The sequence below is a fragment of the Rana temporaria genome, chromosome 2 (genome assembly GCF_905171775.1).
Source record: "Rana temporaria chromosome 2, aRanTem1.1, whole genome shotgun sequence".
Taxonomy (NCBI): Eukaryota; Metazoa; Chordata; class Amphibia; order Anura; family Ranidae; genus Rana; species Rana temporaria.
Genome location: NC_053490.1, coordinates 397,424,844 through 397,442,680, shown reverse-complemented (window position 1 = coordinate 397,442,680; position 17,837 = coordinate 397,424,844). Strand labels below are relative to the sequence as shown.

Here is a 17,837-nt window from a genome sequence, read left to right as displayed (position 1 = left end):
GCGGGCGGGAGTCCGGACTCTGGAATCTAAGAAGAGGAGCAGAAGCCGGCTACAGCGGAGGCAAGTGAATGTTGCACAACGCTGATGGGGACATTGCTGTGCTGCGCTGATGGGGACACAGGCTGATGGGGACACATCTGCTGGGGACACAGGCTGATGGGGACACATCTGCTGGGGACACATGCTTATGGGGACACAGGCTGCTGGGGACACTTCTGCTGAGGACACTTCTGCTGGGGACACTTCTGCTGGGGACACAGGCTGCTGGGGACACAGGCTGCTGGGGACACAGGCTGCTGGGGACACAGGCTGCTGGGGACACTTCTGCTGGGGACACAGGCTGATGGGGACATTGCTGTGCTGCTGGAGACACATTCTGATGGGGACACAAGCTTATGGGGACATTGCTGTGCAGCTGGGGACACTGCTGATGGGGACATTGCTGTTCTGATGGGGACACCGCTATGGTGTCCCCATCAGCACAGCAATGTCCCCATCAGAGGTGTCCCCATCAGCGATGATGGAGACACTGCTGATGGGGACATTTCTGTTCTGATGGGGACATTGCTGGGGACACTGCTGATGGGGACATGGGTGTCCACATCAATGGTGTCCCCATCAGGATAGCAATGTCCCCATCCGTGGTGACCCCATAATCGATGTCCCCATCAGCACAGCAATGTACCCATCAGAGGTGTCCCCATCAGCGATGATGGAGACACTGCTGATGGGGACATTTCTGTTCTGATGGGGACATTGCTGGGGACACTGCTGATGGGGACATGGGTGTCCACATCAATGGTGTCCCCATCAGGATAGCAATGTCCCCATCCGTGGTGACCCCATAATCGATGTCCCCATCAGCACAGCAATATCCCCATCAGAGGTGTCCCCATCAGCAGTGATGGGGACACATGCTGCTGGGGACACTGCTGATGGGGACATTTCTGTGCTGATGGGGACACCGCTGACAGGGACATTGCTGTGCTGATGGGGATGTTGCGGTGGACACTGCTGATGGGGACTTTAGGGACATAGCTGAATTTAGGGACATGGCTGCATTTGGGGACACGTGGCTGCATTTTAAAAAAAAGTATCGGTAATCGGTATCGGCGAGTACATGAAAAAAAGTATCGGTACTTGTACTCGGTCCTAAAAAAAGTGGTATCGGGACAACCCTAGTTTGTAAGTAAGCGTTTTGTTTTACTACAGAGTAAAAAGAGGAAGGGCGTAATAACCCTATTGACTAAATATGGTAACTCAAAACTAAGGGGCAACCCAAGTTGCCCCTTTGTTTTGAGTTGCCATATTTAGTCAATATAGGGTTATTACGCCCTTCCTCCCCCCCTCTTTTTACTCTAAGTGAGCGTTTGACTACAAACCATTTCCTTTTTTTTCTATCAGGGATGGACCTTTGCTTGGTTGGCTATATACGTATATCCTTTGAGAACACAGACTTATGTCTCTATATACATCTTTCCTTTGATGCGTGTGTGACGCTTAGACAGTAGTTGTCCTGCAGATCCCACTTGCTGTAAGTAATATGGCTCACTTTGTAAAAACCATATATGCACTGTTCTCCTTTTCTTCCCGTCTTTCTCCATAAGCAAACAACTGTAATTACTTGAACTGTAAATAATGTCCAAGTTTAGTTTCTCTGTAATATATGTACATATCTCTTTAATAGAGATGTAACTTTATGATCGTCCAGAATACCCCTTGAAAAAGGATCACAGATACCGAAACGGTTGTCGGGTTGGATTATACATGGTATTAGGTTTGTTTATCTAATGTATTAAGCAGGATTTGCATACCACTTGCATGTGTTTTTTATCCTTTACAGGACACTTATTGATGTCCATATTTAATAAAATTATATAATTTTTTTCTACATGTGTGTCACTTTAAAAGTCCCACCCTTGAGGGGGTATTGCTTGTTTTTTTTTTTATAGGCCTATACTTGAGTCATTAAGTTTCCCATTTTTTTTGTGGTAAATTTAGGTGCCTCGGCTTATATTCGGGCCGGCTTATACTTGAGTATATATGGTAACTGGCTTTCTTGGAGCCAGTGAAATTAAAAAAAATCCCTCTTATTGATCAATTTGCTACAAAAACCAGCATCAACATGCCCAGTAAGTTCCCTTTTGTACTTGAAGATATGATAATAAATCAAAAGGTATAATGGTATCAGTCAAGATCCTATTAATTTTCAGAGACGTACGAGCTCTTGTCCATACCCACTATGCCACCAAAAAAGCTCCCGACTGTCAGACTGATTCAAACGCTACCAAAAAAAAAAAAAAAAAACACACATTGGTGTTAGCAGAGATCAGCCCCGACTCTGCAGTTATGCGTTCTTGTGACAGTGATCGATCCCCCACTTGGGTGGGCTGGGCGGAGGGGCTAAACGCAGGTATCTGGGCTGATCCCGCCAATACTGCGTTTTTGGGAACCCTAAACTACCGGGGACGTTAGTATAGATCTGATCAGATATTGATCCGTTCAGACACTATACTACTAAGGGAGGTGCATGCATGGATGTTAGCGCTGCTGGCATTAATCTGACACTGCCTGGCGGGGGGCACAGACCATAACAGTAAAAACTAAACTGATATTACATGCCGGGCAATCAGGGGTTAACCCTTAATATATGGCAGGAGCCCTGATCCTATAAAAAAAAAAAAAAAAAAAAACAAACTGACCAGCATCACCCGTAACAGTAATACAGTGATCACTGGTGACGGGGGGTGAAAGGGTTAACTGGGCGATCAAGGGGTTAAACCTTTATTGGGGGGGGTTAGTGGTATGCCCCATTGGGTCTAGGTTAACTGCCCTAACATCTAGTCACAAATGACACCAATGCAGTGATCAGTGAAAAATATGAAAACTGCAATTGGTAAAATTGACAGGGAGTGCAGGGATTAACAAGGGTGAAATATGTGCCTGTGTACTAGTATCAGTGTAGTGTTGTGCAACTCACATTTGGATGTCCTCTCCTCTTACTGGAATCAAAAAGACCCCAAGAGGAGAGATGACATCACCTTCCCCTGTCTGTGTTTACACACAGACAGGGGAAGCATTCTTTAGGAGCTATCAGCAGGTTAAGGCCATGAATCATTGGCCTGGACCCGATGACTGAACGCTCCTGTAACGAATCAGACGGGAGCGCTCGTGCCCCATGGGAGGGACGGACGTACAGGCACGCCCATTCGCACAAGTAGCCGGCGTTAGAGGCTGTTCGTAAGTAGGAGTCGTTCATAACTCGGGGACTGCCTGTACCTTTTCTTAGCAGTATATAGCAGTTTTGTGCCTTCTACAAGCTTCGATCATAACCGATAGATTTCATACTGCACAACCCTTGACCCTGTATGGATAATGCTGCTTGAACCTGTGCTGATCACATGCAATCCCAAGAAAGAAAGCAAAAAAAATAAAAAATAAAAACTCTAGCAATACACAAACAGCAAGTGCATCGTGACTCTTATACAGACATGCTTTGGAAACAATGCAAGAAGATGAGGATCTGTCCATACAAGATCAAACAGCCTTTTTACAAAATACCAGGCCTAAACCCACCAATCAGCTCAGTGCAGGGGAGGAGGGTGTTAATCCTGTGCAGTCTCTGCTCATGTAGCACCATCACTACATGGGCAGGGGAATGTGAGCGTTCAGCTCATACGACAGGGTCACATCTGGAGAAAATTTGTCAGTTTGTACATAAAAACCTGCCTTATCCTATCAGGTGCAGACCTGTGCTAGTTTGCATTTCACTCTGAATAAACTGGTGCAGGTGGCAGACGGATCCGAAAGATTTTTTTGTGTTACCGTGGCACCAGCCACTTCTTACAGTTTCCAGGCTTGGTCGATTCCCCGGTATAGGTCCAACAAAGTATTTGGCAGCAAAATCCTGCTTAAAAAGATGGACTTGTACGAGATAGACCCATTGGCTGCCACTCCTCAGTACCAACACATAAGCATTAACAATGCATAGCCAGTGGTGCTGCCAATTACAATTGATGTTTGTCACCCTTGAATGAATTATTCCTGTTGTGACACACACACACACACACACACACACGCGTCATTCAGGGTCAACACGTAAACATTAAAAGTTTAAAATCGGCCACACTACTGGCTACAACATTGTTAATATTTACACGTTCCAGCACAAATGTTTTTAATAGAACATGGTCCAAATGCAGCCCCAGACACCATTTTTTTTGCACTGCTGAACACAGTGCAGTTTTGTGAATGGGCCCACAATCTTCTTTACTGATGCGTACAGAACTATAAGCAACATTTTTATAGTCTGTTAAGTCCTAAATATGATTGTTACCCGATATGCTCAACCCTTTCGCCACCAAATTAAACAAGTAAACATTTATAGCTCTACTTGTGTATTTACAATAAATTAAAAACACACCATCTTAGAAGTTTTTGAAAGTTTATTATGCAGGAATATTTTAGTTCTCCTTTTCTTGCACAGTCTTTGTGCCGCGCAGACGTCCAGTACGACGAGCAGCAATAAGACCGACTTTGCGACCAGCTGGAGCATCTCTTCTGATAGTTGAAGGTTTGCCAATGTGCTGATGGTTACCACCACCGAAGGGATGTTCTACAGGCTGTAGAGAAAAAGAGTAAAGGGTCAGTAAATTTAGGGGTTAGGTTTCTATAATCCACTGAAATTTAACTGGACACGTTAGTGAAGCAATGAGCTAAAGTTCCAATTTATCACAGGGCATTAAAAAGTAGTTAACAAAAATTTACATTTTAACTTGCATATATAAAGAGTTAAAGTACAAAGTAAAACATTAAGAAATGTACCCAGCTGCTAGGGTGGCAAAGCAGTCAGTACGCCCAACTATTATGTAGTCTTTGTATTGACAGCATGCAAAATTCATTAAGGCCCCTTTCACACTGGGGTGGGAGGTGTGGTGGCGGTATAGCACCGCTATACCGCTGGAATTTGGCCGCTAGCGGTGCGGTATTAGCCCCCGCTAGCGTCCGAAAAAGGGTTAATACTGCCCGCAATGCACCTCTGCAGAGGCGCATTGCGGTATTACCGCGGTTTCCCATTGTTTTAAATGGGAGGGAGCGGTATACACACCGCTCCAAAGATGCTGCTTGCAGAAGATTTCTCTCCCGCCAGTGCATCGCCTCAGTGTGAAAGCCCTCGGGCTTTCACATGAGAATGCTGGGCAGGAGTTTTTCAGGCGGTATTTAAGCGCCATTTTTTAGCGCTAAACTGCCTGAAAAACTCCTCAGTGTGAAAGGGGCCTAAGGGAGAAGTACGGGCCTGCACGGAAAAAAAAAAAAAAAGTAAATCATAGGTGGATGCAGCATGGATCTGATACATCTGTCCCCTTGCACAGAAAACTGAGCGAACACATTGTCGATTGTTCAGTTTCCCCCTCCCCTTTGAGCAGAAGGTGGTTGACTGTCAGCTGGAGTGCTGGGCTGTGGAAGGGGTGGTAGCAGCCGACATTGTCTACCAGCGGCTCACTGAGAGGCTGTGCCAGCTGCCAGTCCAGGCATCTAGGTGGATCCCGACTGAGGTCAGGATCGATCCAGCACCTGGACCGGTTGAGCGATGTTGGCTGACAGTGAACTTTAGTCCTGTGATGCATAGAAGAATTAGGGCAAGGCAATGGGATAATGTGCTAGTATGCATCACATACCTTGGAACAAAGCCCTCCAGCACTGTAGGTTCACCAGCTGACTTCTTCCCCTGGTCTTTCTTTCGGGTTCGCCTGCTCTGTCTATGCAATTGTGGCTCTGGCCAATGGAATCACTCCCGCACAGGAACCCTTGGTTCCGGCACCAAGCTGTCATTCGCAAGGTATGCTAGACCTTGAGAGTGCATAAACCAGTGATGTACATCACTGAAAAAATATAAGATGATCACACTCCCTAAGGGGTGTCAACAAATTAAAACAGCGCTAACAAATATCTGTGCATATTTGACTATATGTGAAATACATTATTACAACCCATATGTAATGATATAAAGTGATAAGCAAAATATATCCAGTTGAGAAATAGAAACTAAACTGTGACTAATAATAAACACCCGTGATTAACTTAAACGTGAAGTGAACGCACTAAAAGTGCAAGAGGACAGCCTTTAAAAAATTATTCAGAACGTGGTAAAAAAAAAACAAAGTTCATATGTTTAAGGATCCTGCGATCTTCAAATTTGCAAAAACTTTCACCACACCCGACAGTGCTCAGTGACTCCTCCCCCATCAAATAGACACTCACCGGATAGGCATGCCTCACACACTCATATTTTGGCACAAAAACCTTATCAGATGTAGGTGTTCCCGTCAGTATAGATGTAATCCAAATATGACATTCAATCAGTTCCACAAATATGTCAGAGAGACTATCGGAAGCTGTGGACGTGCGCCACGCCTGTCGCACTGGCTGATTGATTCCTACACCAGCCAGTAGCGATAGGGTATGCTTTTTGCCCACACTAGCATGGATCACTTCCGCCCACAGATATGGAGGAAGTGGGAAAGCGCCCAGTGAGGATAGGCTGATTGATCTGACTACATCAGATATAAGGTAACCATCTGTGACTGTGGTTAGTCCCATGAATACGTTTTTATAACGAAACATGTCGGGGTATTGCTACACAGTCTATTTTTACCAGTGAATGCTGCGTATTTGGATGCAGAGTGTGCTTGAAGTTTTTATTTAAGTGGATGTGCAGCTTCATTTGACAGCAGTCTATGGCACCGTGAGTAGAATTGGTTTTACTTTCTCGCTGATCCGCCGTGACCGCTTCTCACCAATTTTGACGTTTTTTGATGTGACATTTTGCCGTTTCACACGATTTTGTTTGTGAGTGTACTGTTTGAAGTTTTATTTTGGTGTGCTATTAAACCCTTGACGGTATCACACTATTTGCACTTCTTTTGTCTGACATATGTGGAACCGATTGGATGTCATATTTGGATTACATCTATACTGACGGGAACACCTACATCTGATAAGGTTTTTGTGCCAAAACACGAGAGTGTGAGGCATGCCTATCCGGTGAGTGTCCATTTGATGGGGGGGGAGGAGTCACAGAGCACTGTCGGGTGTGGTGAAAGTTTTTGCAAATTTGAAGATCGCAGGATCCTTAAAAACATGAACTTTGGTTTTTTTGACCACGTTCTGAATAATTTTTTAAAGACTGTCCTCTTGCACCTTTAGTGCGTTCACTTCACGTTTAAGTTAATCACGGGTGTTTATTATTACAGTGACAGTTTAGTTTCTATTTCTCAACTGGATATATTTTGCTTATTATTACCTTATATCATTACATATGGGTTGTAATAATGTATTTCACATATAGTCAAATATGCACAGATATTTGTTAGCGCTGTTTTAATTTGTTGACACCCCTTAGGGAGTGTGATCTTATATTTTTTTTGTTCACTTATTTTTTAAGCAGCAGCTAGGCATCATCTACTCACTCCTCCACAGGTGCAACGGTGGGCGGCTATTAGGGCGCATTCTATAGATCACCCATTCTCTCTATGATGTACATCACTGGCTGCATGCAGGGTGAATATCTCCTAAACGGTGCACTTAAATTATTAATTTTACCTACAGGCAATGACCAAGCAGGCTTCACTACCACTTTAAATTTTAAAAAGGCATGGTCATAATTCAGACAATAATGTTGCCGTGAAGGGACAAAATCTTTTCAAGTGGTTATTCTGTCATTGCTACAAGTCATACTCCACTGAAGCCAGTGTCCAGATTGTGTACCGAGAAATGGCAAAAGCCAATACCAGATGTATGCAAGATAGTTCTATGTTGAAGACTAAAATATGTGCCAAGCGCTGGCAGTCCTCTGTTCACAGATGGTCACTATATTAAGCATTCACATGGCTTGGTAGTTATCCTTAGAGGAAGTAAAGACTTATGGGTTTTATTTCCTCTTTTGTTCCCTGCAAAGTAAAAACATAATGGGCTAGTATGCAGTGCATTCTAGCCCATTATGTGCCCCACTTACCTGCAAACAAAGCACAAAAATGTCTCCGCATCCATCTTCACCCCTCTTCCTTCCAGGGCTGTGGACTCTGACTGGCTGGAGTCGCGGGAGCCGACAGTCACGACATGGGCATTTTAGAAGAGGGCACGATCGTGCAGTTCTTGAGTGCGCATGTGCCGATGAAGTCCACACATGCGTGTATGGTAAATATCTCCTACACCGTGCAGGTTGAGACATTTCCAGTGCCTACAGGTAAGCCTTATTTATAGACTTACCTGTAGGTAAAAGTGGTGCAACTAGGTTTACAACCACTCTTAAAGAAAAAAAAAAAAAAAACACGTCTTTTGGATTTGTGATTAAAAAATAGCCAATGTGTTTGTCAACACATATCATGCTGCTTATTAGCTATTGTAAGCAGCAGCCAGCAGGACCCATGGCTACTGAACACAGGATTAGCGACTGCACATCTTCAGCTAGGACCAGCCTAATTGTATGGGAACCCTGGTTGTACAAGTTGATCGACCAACTTGAGTACAAGCCTGTGAGGGTTTTCCCCCCAAAGGATTTGTGCTGCCAGCTATAGCATTCCCCGCCAGCAGAGCACACTTGTCAAGCCCAGTTGTGCCAACAGAGCCACCCTGAGCTTGAACACATAATTTGGAATCTAGGTAGTCACTGCTTTTGGCCAAGGAGAGTGCAAGCTAGGAGCTAGCGGTTCAAGTATTAGCACAGGTAGTCAGAGGCTAGCAGAAGACAGAATGAACCAGATGGCCCAATATATCATGCCGACTGATGTAGCTTGTCTACACTAGGTTTTTACCGGAATGCTCTGTCTGCTGAATTAAGGGGAGGGAGAGAGAGACCAACAGTGCAGACATCCTCTACTATGCAAGTAGTAAGAGGACTAAACAGCTAGCAAGGGGTGCGGGCGACCACCATTATGATAAGAGGAAAGAGCTGCACAAGTTAAATAAAGCGCATATTTTTGCTGGATTTTCACCAGCGATGGGAACTAGAGTGATTCTCAGCTTCCAAAGGCATCAGTCAGGTACGGACTACAAACGTTAAACCCTGGATTTCCACATATTCTTATCAATCTTAAAGCTGATTTTTTTTTTCAAACAACCCCTCCTCCTGGCCTCTTACCACAAGGCCCAAATATTCTTTATGCATGTTAGGATGTACAAAGATTTAGGATTGGATACAATATATAAAAAAAAAAAAAAAAAAAAACTTACATTCATAGCCACACCACGGACACGTGGCCAGCAGTTTCTCTTAGCCTTATATTTGTGGTAAGCACGACCTGCCTTCAGGATGGGCTTATCAATACGTCCACCACCAGCAACCACTCCTGCATTTAAAAACATCAAACCAGTTGGTAAGGGACACGCAGTTGTAATATGTAATCAAGAAGTAAAAGGCTTGCATTTTAACGCTACAAGGCCAAACATTCTGGCCGGCTAACTGGGCTGAAGCACTCACCAACAATTGCTCTGTTTGCAGAAGAGATAACTTTCTTGGAGCCAGAGGGCAGCTTTACTCTGGTCTTCTTTGTTTCAGGATTGTGGGAGATGACTGTAGCATAGTTGCCAGATGCACGAGCCAACTTGCCACGATCACCTGGCTTCTCCTCTACACAACAAACAATAGTTCCTTCGGGCATGGTGCCAACAGGGAGGACATTACCAATGTTTAGCTGAGCTAAAAGAAAAAAAAAAAAAAAAAAAAAAAGGGTTAAGAATCAAGTTTTTTTTTTTTTTAGGAACACAAAACATTCCAAAAGCAATTTAACATCTGCTACTTTGACACACTGGTTTCAATAATCACCAACCTGGTAGAAATATATAATTAAGTGATGTTTAAAGCGGCGTTCCACCCTGAACTTCTTTTTCCCCCCATAAGCAGACTCCTTTAAAACCTAGAAAGTAACATTTGGAGGATTTTTTTTTTATACTTACCAGAAACTCCCTGTTCTAATCTTCAGCACTCAGTTACCGTATTTTTAGCCGTATAAGACGTAGTTTTACTACTCCAAAAAACAGAGTAAAATGTCCATGTGTCTTATAGGGTGAATGCTGACCAGTCACTCCCCCCCCCCCCCCCCCCCCGTGTCAGAATCCCTCTCTGATAGGAGAGGACATGTGGTGCATTCCTAGCAGGGGCATACCAAGAGGGAGCCAAAACATGGGGGATGTCAGTAGCAGTGCGATGGGGGTACGCTCCGCACCCAGATCGGGTGTCACCCGCCAGAGGTGACACCATCCTGAAGGCAGTGAGAGCCTTTGGCGTTTTGTTTTTTTCAGCCGAACCCCCCTCCCATTTCGGCGCCGTGGTCTAACCCTGTCTGACTTCCTGCTCCTTCCCCGCAGATGCTGGTGTAAACGATGTCCCACAACTAATTCCTAGCTGCTTTCTGGGTACATCTGAGAGCCAGCCAGAGGGGATTATAATGGCAGTGTCCTCCACTGCCTGAGGTGAGCCGTTAAGGGGGTGGGTGGTGTGAGCTAGCATGGTATCCATTGCTCATCACCTGAGCTAATGTGATAGAGGCTTAAGGTGTGTTTGTGTCTGCCCTGCCACCCTGAGCTGATCTGGGAAGGGGGGGGGGGGGGGGGGAGGTTGCTGTGTCCACCACCATCACCCAGGTATAGTGTAGCTGAGCTGATTTGAAAGGTGGGGTGGTATTGCTGTGTGTCCACCACCCACCTATAGTAGTATAATATAAAATATTTTAGTACACCATTTGGTTCAGAATATTTTTTTACTTGTTTTTCTCCTCTAAAACCTAGGAAAAGTCTGGGCAGTACCATGTTAAAAAAAAATGCATTATTTCCTGACAGGAAATGACATGATGTACGGCGGTAGCCACAACTGGGCAGGACCTTCCTCCGTTGCCCATAGTTTTGGCAACTTTAGAAACAAATCTGTGCTATAGCCGCCAGTGAATCGCATGCACCTCTTCAATGCTTATCCCGGAAGAGTTATCGATTGTGTGCATGTGAAGCACAATCATGATGGCAACGGCCAGAACAGTATGGACAAACTTGCGAGTATAAAATATATATTATAACATCCAAAACCATTTATAATCTTTTATTTAACAATGCATTATATGCTCGGATCAGTGCTCATCTGAATTATTGTTTCACGTCAATAGGCCCATACACACGGTCTGACTTTTTGCCAACAAACTTCAAAACAAGCAAGTTTTCAAAATAGTCCAACCGTGTGTATGCTCCATCGGACAAACTTTTTCGGGTTTCATGGGACAAAAAGTTTGGTCTGCAAATGGACAAACTTTACGTCAATAAGAGTCTGATGGTGCCTAGTCCGAGTCAAAACAAATGTCTTTACTTTGGATTAGTGTATTTTGGTTATATGAATCAAACTAATTTCTATATTTTTTGTGGGTCAAGTTAGCACAACCTTATTGCGCAACATGTCTGCTTGACAAATGGACAAAATCGCAGGAAACTGAAAATCGCGAATGCACACAGACGAAACCTCTACTAACTCTCGATTAGCAGAAGGAGCCCAAAAGGTGATGCCGGAGATTTAACTTCCTCTTTTAAACTCTCGTCAGTACGTTGAAACTTCACTACGTTCGTGTTTGTTGCCGAAAAAGTCAGAGCGTGTGTATGCTATGGGTGTGACCGGACAACTCCCGTCTGACAAAAATCCAAGGGAAAGTTTGTTTGATGTCCGATCATGTGTACGAGGCCAATGAGTTGAACCCATTGGTTCGAGAGAGAGATAGGCCCCTTTCACACTGGGGCGGAAGATGCGCCAACATTATAGCGATTTGGCCGCTAGCGGTGCAGTTTTAACCCCCGCTAGCGGCCAAAAAAGGGTCAATACCACCCGCAATGCGCCTCTGCAAGGGGGGGGGGGATTAAAAGCCAGCAGCTACACATACTGCAGCTGCTGGGTTTTAATAAATTGACACTTACCTGTCCTGGAGTCCAGCGATGTCGGCAGTAGGGTTACCGGCGTGAAGCCGAAAAACTACACTGCCGGGTTCCCTTACCCGCGGTGGCAGTGTCGTCTTTCGGCTTCACGCCGGGAACCCTACTGCGCATGCGTGAGGCCCTGCTCCTCTCCATTAGCCCGACGGCCAGGAAAGGAAGAAGCCCCGTGGTGACGTCACTGCTGCGGCCGGACTCCCGAAAGTGGGAAAGGATACCTGTCCGACAGGTATCCTGTCCCCCCCCCTCCCCGAAAGGTGCCCATTGTGAAATCCAAAAAGCGGGTGGAGCTCCGCTTTTAGCACCAGCTTGTATTAAAGTGCATTGAATTTGAAGGGATGCCTTTTTTGTAGTCATTTAAATGTTTAAGATTGAACTGCCATTTTACCTTTCTTGCCACAGTACACAAATTGACCGGTATGGATACCCTCAGCCGCAATGAAAAGTTCAGTCCTCTTTTTGAACCTATAAGGGTCACGGAAGGCAACTTTAGCAAGTGGAGCACCACGGCCAGGATCGTGGATAATGTCCTGTGGAAAAAAAAAAAATATATATATATATATATTTTAATAACAGCTAAACATTTTTCCCCAACAGTTACCAGAACTACTGTCCACATGCTTTTATGTATAACTAGATCTTCCTCGCATACCTTTTGCCAAGACTTCAATATGAAAAAAATACCAGTAAAGAGATGGCAAAAGAACCCAGTAAAAAAAAAAAAAAAAAAATAATACGTTGAATGCACACTTTACCAATTTATCCTGGATATCATAGGAAGCCCTAAGAATTTCACGTACACTTGATACCACAGTTTAGTCAATTGCAAATACATTTTCTGACCCCTTACATCTTAAAGTGTCACGAAAACTTCTGTTTTAAAAACAAATACATCATACTTACCTGCTATGTACAATGGTTTTTCACAGAGCAGCCCCAATCCTCTTCTCGGGTCCCCTTGCTGGCACTCCTTGCCAATGGCTCCTGCGGCTCTGTCTCAGACAATAAGCAGAGGGAGATCCGAGGGTTCTGTGCACAGCACTGGATTGGGCTCTGGTAAGTATTGGGATGGCTTTGGGGGAAGCAGCACACATTTTATTTACCTTCATGCATCGAATGCATGAAGGAAAAAAAAAGACCCACACTAAAAAATGGGAAAGGGGGACAGGAAAGAAAGGAGGAGATGACTATGGGGTAGAGACTGAAGTCTAGCAAACCCATACAAGTATGACCTCTTACTGTTTCATAGCCACCGTCAAGCATTATGTGTCATTAATCTTGCATACCACTGCAATTGACCAATTGTCGGTGCTTTATAAGCAGCATTTTTTATGCCCAGGGTCAGACGAAAGCTAGACGATTGGTTGCTATGGGTTACATCACCTGTTGAAATGGGAGTCAGATACCTTTTTATTTCCTCCAATGTGCCTTCATCACAGTGATGGTAGTCAGAAGGCTTTAATCTCCCCCCCTGTCAAAGTGCATGGGCAAGGGGTAACTGCATTTCACGCTGCCCTTTTGATAGTAAAGGCCAAAAGTAGACCGTTATCTGCGTTTCATGCAATTGCGTTAGGGTCACCAGCTTGGTGTCCAACTTTGTCACAGCAAGCATGCAATGCACCAACACATGTGAGAAAACTTTTGGGCAACATTCACATGCAAATTTTAGATTATCATTAGTTATACCACCACACAAATGCACATATACTTAAAGGGGTTGTAAAGGTACAATTTTTTTTTCCTTAAATAGCTTCCTTTACCTTAGTGCAGTCCTCCTTCAGTTACCTCATCCCTCAATTTTGCTTTTAAATGTCCTTATTTCTTCTGAGAAATCTTCACTTCCTGTTCTGTCTAACTACACACCGTAATGCGAGGCTTTCACCCTGGTGTGGAGTGTCATGTTCTCCCCCTCCCTTGGACTACAGGAGAGTCAGGACGCTCTCTACATTGCAGCTAGAGAAAGGAGCTGTGCGCTAGTGGGCGTCCTAACTCTCCCGTAGTCCAAGGGAGGGGGCGAGCACGACACTCCACACCAGGGAGAAAGCCTTGCATTACTGTGTGGAGTTAGACAGAAGAACAGGAAGTGAGGATTTCTCAGAAGAAATAAGGACATTTAAAAGCAAAATCTAAGGATTAGGTAAGTGAAGGAGGACTGCACTAAAGTAAAGGAAGCTATTTGGGGGGGGGGGCGCGCGGGGGGGGGGGGGGGGGGGGGATGTACCTTTACAACCCCTTTAATCATCAGAAAAAAAAAAAAAAAAAAAAAAAAGTCATACAAACTTTTGCAAAACACACCAGAAATTAGGGCTGGCACACTTCTATGTTGATTGATCACCAAGGGCAGCATTGGATAAATGGTACTCACTTTCACAATACCCTTGATGTAGCCATGCCTTTCTGCGAAGTCGACAGCCCTGAGCTTAGCAGGTCCTTTCCTGTGCTTTACATGGGCTCTGAAAACAGACCCAGCACCTTTTCTCTGTCCCCTGATTACACGTCCCATGGTGCACTAGAAAACACAAATGTTTTTAAAGATATATTTAATTTGGTTTTGCATATCAAATAACCTAACAGCCACAAACTAAAAAAATATACTTTAAAACTAGTAGAAAACCTTATTTACTAAACATAAAACAGATAAAAACAGACATGTACTGCAGGAACACTTATTAACCACTTCTGCCCCGAAGGATTTGGCTGCCCAATAATGGGCCATTTTTTGCGATTCGGCACTGCGTCGCTTTAACTGACAATTGCGCAGTCATGCAACTTGACTCCCAAACAAAAGTAACGTCCCTTTTTTCCCCGGAAATAGAGATTTATTGTGGTGGTATTTGATCACCTCTGCGGCCTATCTAAAGATACTGCTTGCAGGACTTTCTCCAATGTCCTGCAAGTGCACCGATCCAGTGTTGGGGCCAGTTCACACCAGACGCAGTTCTGTGCTTTTTTTTCTGCACAAAATGCATGCACAGTGTTTTCCATGTATTCCAATGGCTCTAGTTCACACCATGCAGTCAGTTTCTGCACTAGAAACTGACTGCATGGTGTGAACTAGAGACATTGGAATACATGGAAAACATGCATTTTTAGTGCAGAAAAAATGTACACAAAACGGTACGGAACTGCATCTAGTGTGACCTGGCCATAAAAGCATTCAGGCTGTCACACTGGGGCAGCAAAGGGAGGTGTTTTACAGGTGCTATTTTTAGCCCTTTAGCACCTAAAAAAATGCCTCAGTGTGAAAGCAGTACAAGATTTAAATTTTAGGCTGAACTTCCACTTTAAATCAGTATATACAAACATTAATGGTAGTAGCCAGGGAACGTATAGATATAAAGCGTACACTGCATGTCCCAAGAGGTTGCAAGCAGGTACCTCCTCTCCTCCCCCCCAAAATAAACTTCAATAACGTTTATTAAAAAAAAAAAAAAAAAAAAAAAAAAAAAAGGGGGTTCCTAACCCCTTGGCGCCTCATGGCCCTTTAAGGGGTTTAGGAGGCTGTGTTTATGATCATGTGACTTGGCTGCCACATGATCAGAAAGCTCACGATCACAAGTAGCAATCGGGAGCTTGTCAATAAGGCCCCTTTCACACGGGCGGATCAGTAATGATCACTCCGTTGATCCCCGCACACTGTGCAGGGACCGCCCTGTCTTTTCTCCGCTCTCCCCTATGGTGGGGATCGGATGAACACGGACCGTCTGTCCGTGTCCGTGTTCACCTGATCCGCCAGACGGATGGAAAAGTAGGTTTTTCCTCCGTCACACTTAAGCGGATCGGGTCGGATGTTAGCAGGCATGTCACCGTTGACATCCGCGGCTCCATAGAACAGCACAGAGCACCCGTTCAGGTCCACCTAAAAAAACTGGCAGGCGGACCTGAACGGGCCACCCGTGTGAAAGAGCCCTAACTGTACCAGGAGCATGCGCTCCCAGCAAAGCTGTATTTACACTAATGTAAACTTCTATTTTTAATCCCTCAGCTGCACGCATATATGCGGCTGCTCAGCACTAAGGCCCACCCACCTAGAGGCCGCATATGTGCCAAGAAACTCCACATTCAGGAGAAGTTGAGTTTTAAACACAAAACTGCGAAAATAAAAATAAAGACACACACCACGTATATGCATTTCCCCCCATTTGTTCCTATTGAAGTCTATGGACATAAATGCACCAAAAGAAGCACTTGCACCTTAGAAGTCACACTGCACCACACTTGCGTCGATGTGAATGGGAATTGGAGAATAACACGATTTTCATAGTAAAGCATTACAGCAAACACAGGCAAAAATCACACCAGTGTGGTCTCACATTTTCTCTTATTGAATTCCTGTCTTTAGAGCTATGGACATAGAGGATCGGGTCACACTGGTGCAATGTGTGAACCACAGCGATCCCTGTGCGGGTTCCTGCATTGCATCTGAATCGCAATAGGCGTGTGGGCATCAACATAAAAGGTAATGTCACCCAAAAAAAAGCAGAGATGGAGCATGGGTCTGAACTAGGGTTGCCACCTCATCCCTTTAAATCCAAACACATGGATTATACAGGTTATGAGGCTAATTTAATGCAGATTAGGCTACTTTCACACGATCGGAGCGTTCAGATCTGCCGTCAAAACTGACAGGCGGACCTGAACAGCGGCTTCATGCAGTCCAATAATGCATCAGATGTCAGCGGAGACAAGTCCACTGACATCCGAACCGCCAAAATCAGACAGATGGCGATACTTCCCCCATCCATCCATGGCGGATCCGATCTCCCTATAGGAGACAGTGGCGCTGCACAAGCCCCTCCCCGCTCAGTGAGCAGAGAGGGACTTGTCATCCGCCGGCTCAGCGGAGAGATCTGTGTGGAAGAGGGCTAAGGCACAGAGTTTAAATTACCACCTTAATCAGCCACAGAACCTGTGTAATTAATATGTGTTCAGGTTTAAAGGCATGAGGGTGGCAACCCTAGCCTGAACACCCATGGGATCCGATTCCAGCGCAGACCATTTTGGTGCGAATGTGATGCAATTTCAGTCATCCAAACTGTATGGCTCAAGTCGCATCACACAGACATCACATGTTATCTGCACAGCAATGCATATCACATGCGATGTCTGCAATCACATAAGTGTGAACGCCACTGAAAGGTAGTATGTGGGATAGGAACCTCTGCTCACCAGAGGTCATCATCTGCCAGGTTTGGATTTAATACTATTGTAGTTTAATCTCTGTATGATCCACACAAGCATAAGCTTACTAGAAATCATACACAAGGGGAGTGAAATGATTGGACATTGAGAAATGACAACACAGAAGAGAAGGCAGCTCTATGTCACATATATAGGAAGATGTCACATATATAGGAAGCGCTTCTATCAATGCATTGTGTTCTTAGAATCAATGCTGCCCGGTCCCTCTCCTCCAATCATAGCCGGCCCTATCATAGCACTATGGATGAACAGCAAAGCCGGCCCGACACCCGCGTCCTGCTTCACTCCGATAATACCCACAATTCCCCCTCCAATCCCACCAATTCACCGTCTACCAGCACCGAGCGCAGTGCACACACCCGTCCTGAAATACATTGAGCACTAACGAGGCGGGATGGCTGCCCTACACAACGGATTACAAAACGGAGACACAACACTATCATCCTACCTAGGCCCGGGCTGTTCGCGAAGAGGAAGTTCCCAGCACCAGGAGGCGAATTTCTTCCGGAGAAAGAGGCGGCGCAAAGCTATATGGGAAACTACGTCACGAAAATGATACCTTGGCGGCCATATTTGAATTGGGCAAAGTCTTTGAAACCGATTATAACGTATTTATTTAACAAAGAATTAAAGCCCGAGTTCGGTCACCGGTGTTATGTGTTACTAGGTTTCCC

At 44.8% G+C, this 17,837-nt stretch overlaps 1 protein-coding gene across 1 annotated transcript; it reads right to left on the bottom strand.

Annotated features, from left to right (window-relative positions):
* Positions 1-4,427: 4,427 nt before the first annotated feature.
* RPL8 (ribosomal protein L8) lies at positions 4,428-17,709 on the bottom strand. The gene is made up of 6 exons (XM_040338096.1): positions 17,612-17,709; positions 14,327-14,470; positions 12,350-12,491; positions 9,479-9,697; positions 9,232-9,347; positions 4,428-4,622 (listed from the first exon to the last, which is right to left on the bottom strand). The coding sequence occupies exons 2-6, from the start codon at positions 14,462-14,464 to the stop codon at positions 4,464-4,466; spliced, it is 774 nt and encodes a 257-aa protein (XP_040194030.1). The 5' UTR covers positions 14,465-14,470; positions 17,612-17,709; the 3' UTR covers positions 4,428-4,463.
* Positions 17,710-17,837: the final 128 nt, after the last annotated feature.

Excerpts from the sequence above, each read along its gene's own strand:
- RPL8 (XM_040338096.1), bottom strand. The coding sequence starts at position 14,464 with ATGGGACGTGTAATCAGGGGACAGAGAAAAGGTGCTGGGTCTGTTTTC. Across the intron at positions 12,492-14,326 it reads ACATCAAGGGTATTGTGAAA|GACATTATCCACGATCCTGG; the intron begins GTGAGTACCATT and ends TTTTTTCCACAG. Across the intron at positions 9,698-12,349 it reads TGTGTACTGTGGCAAGAAAG|CTCAGCTAAACATTGGTAAT; the intron begins GTAAAATGGCAG and ends TTTTTCTTTTAG.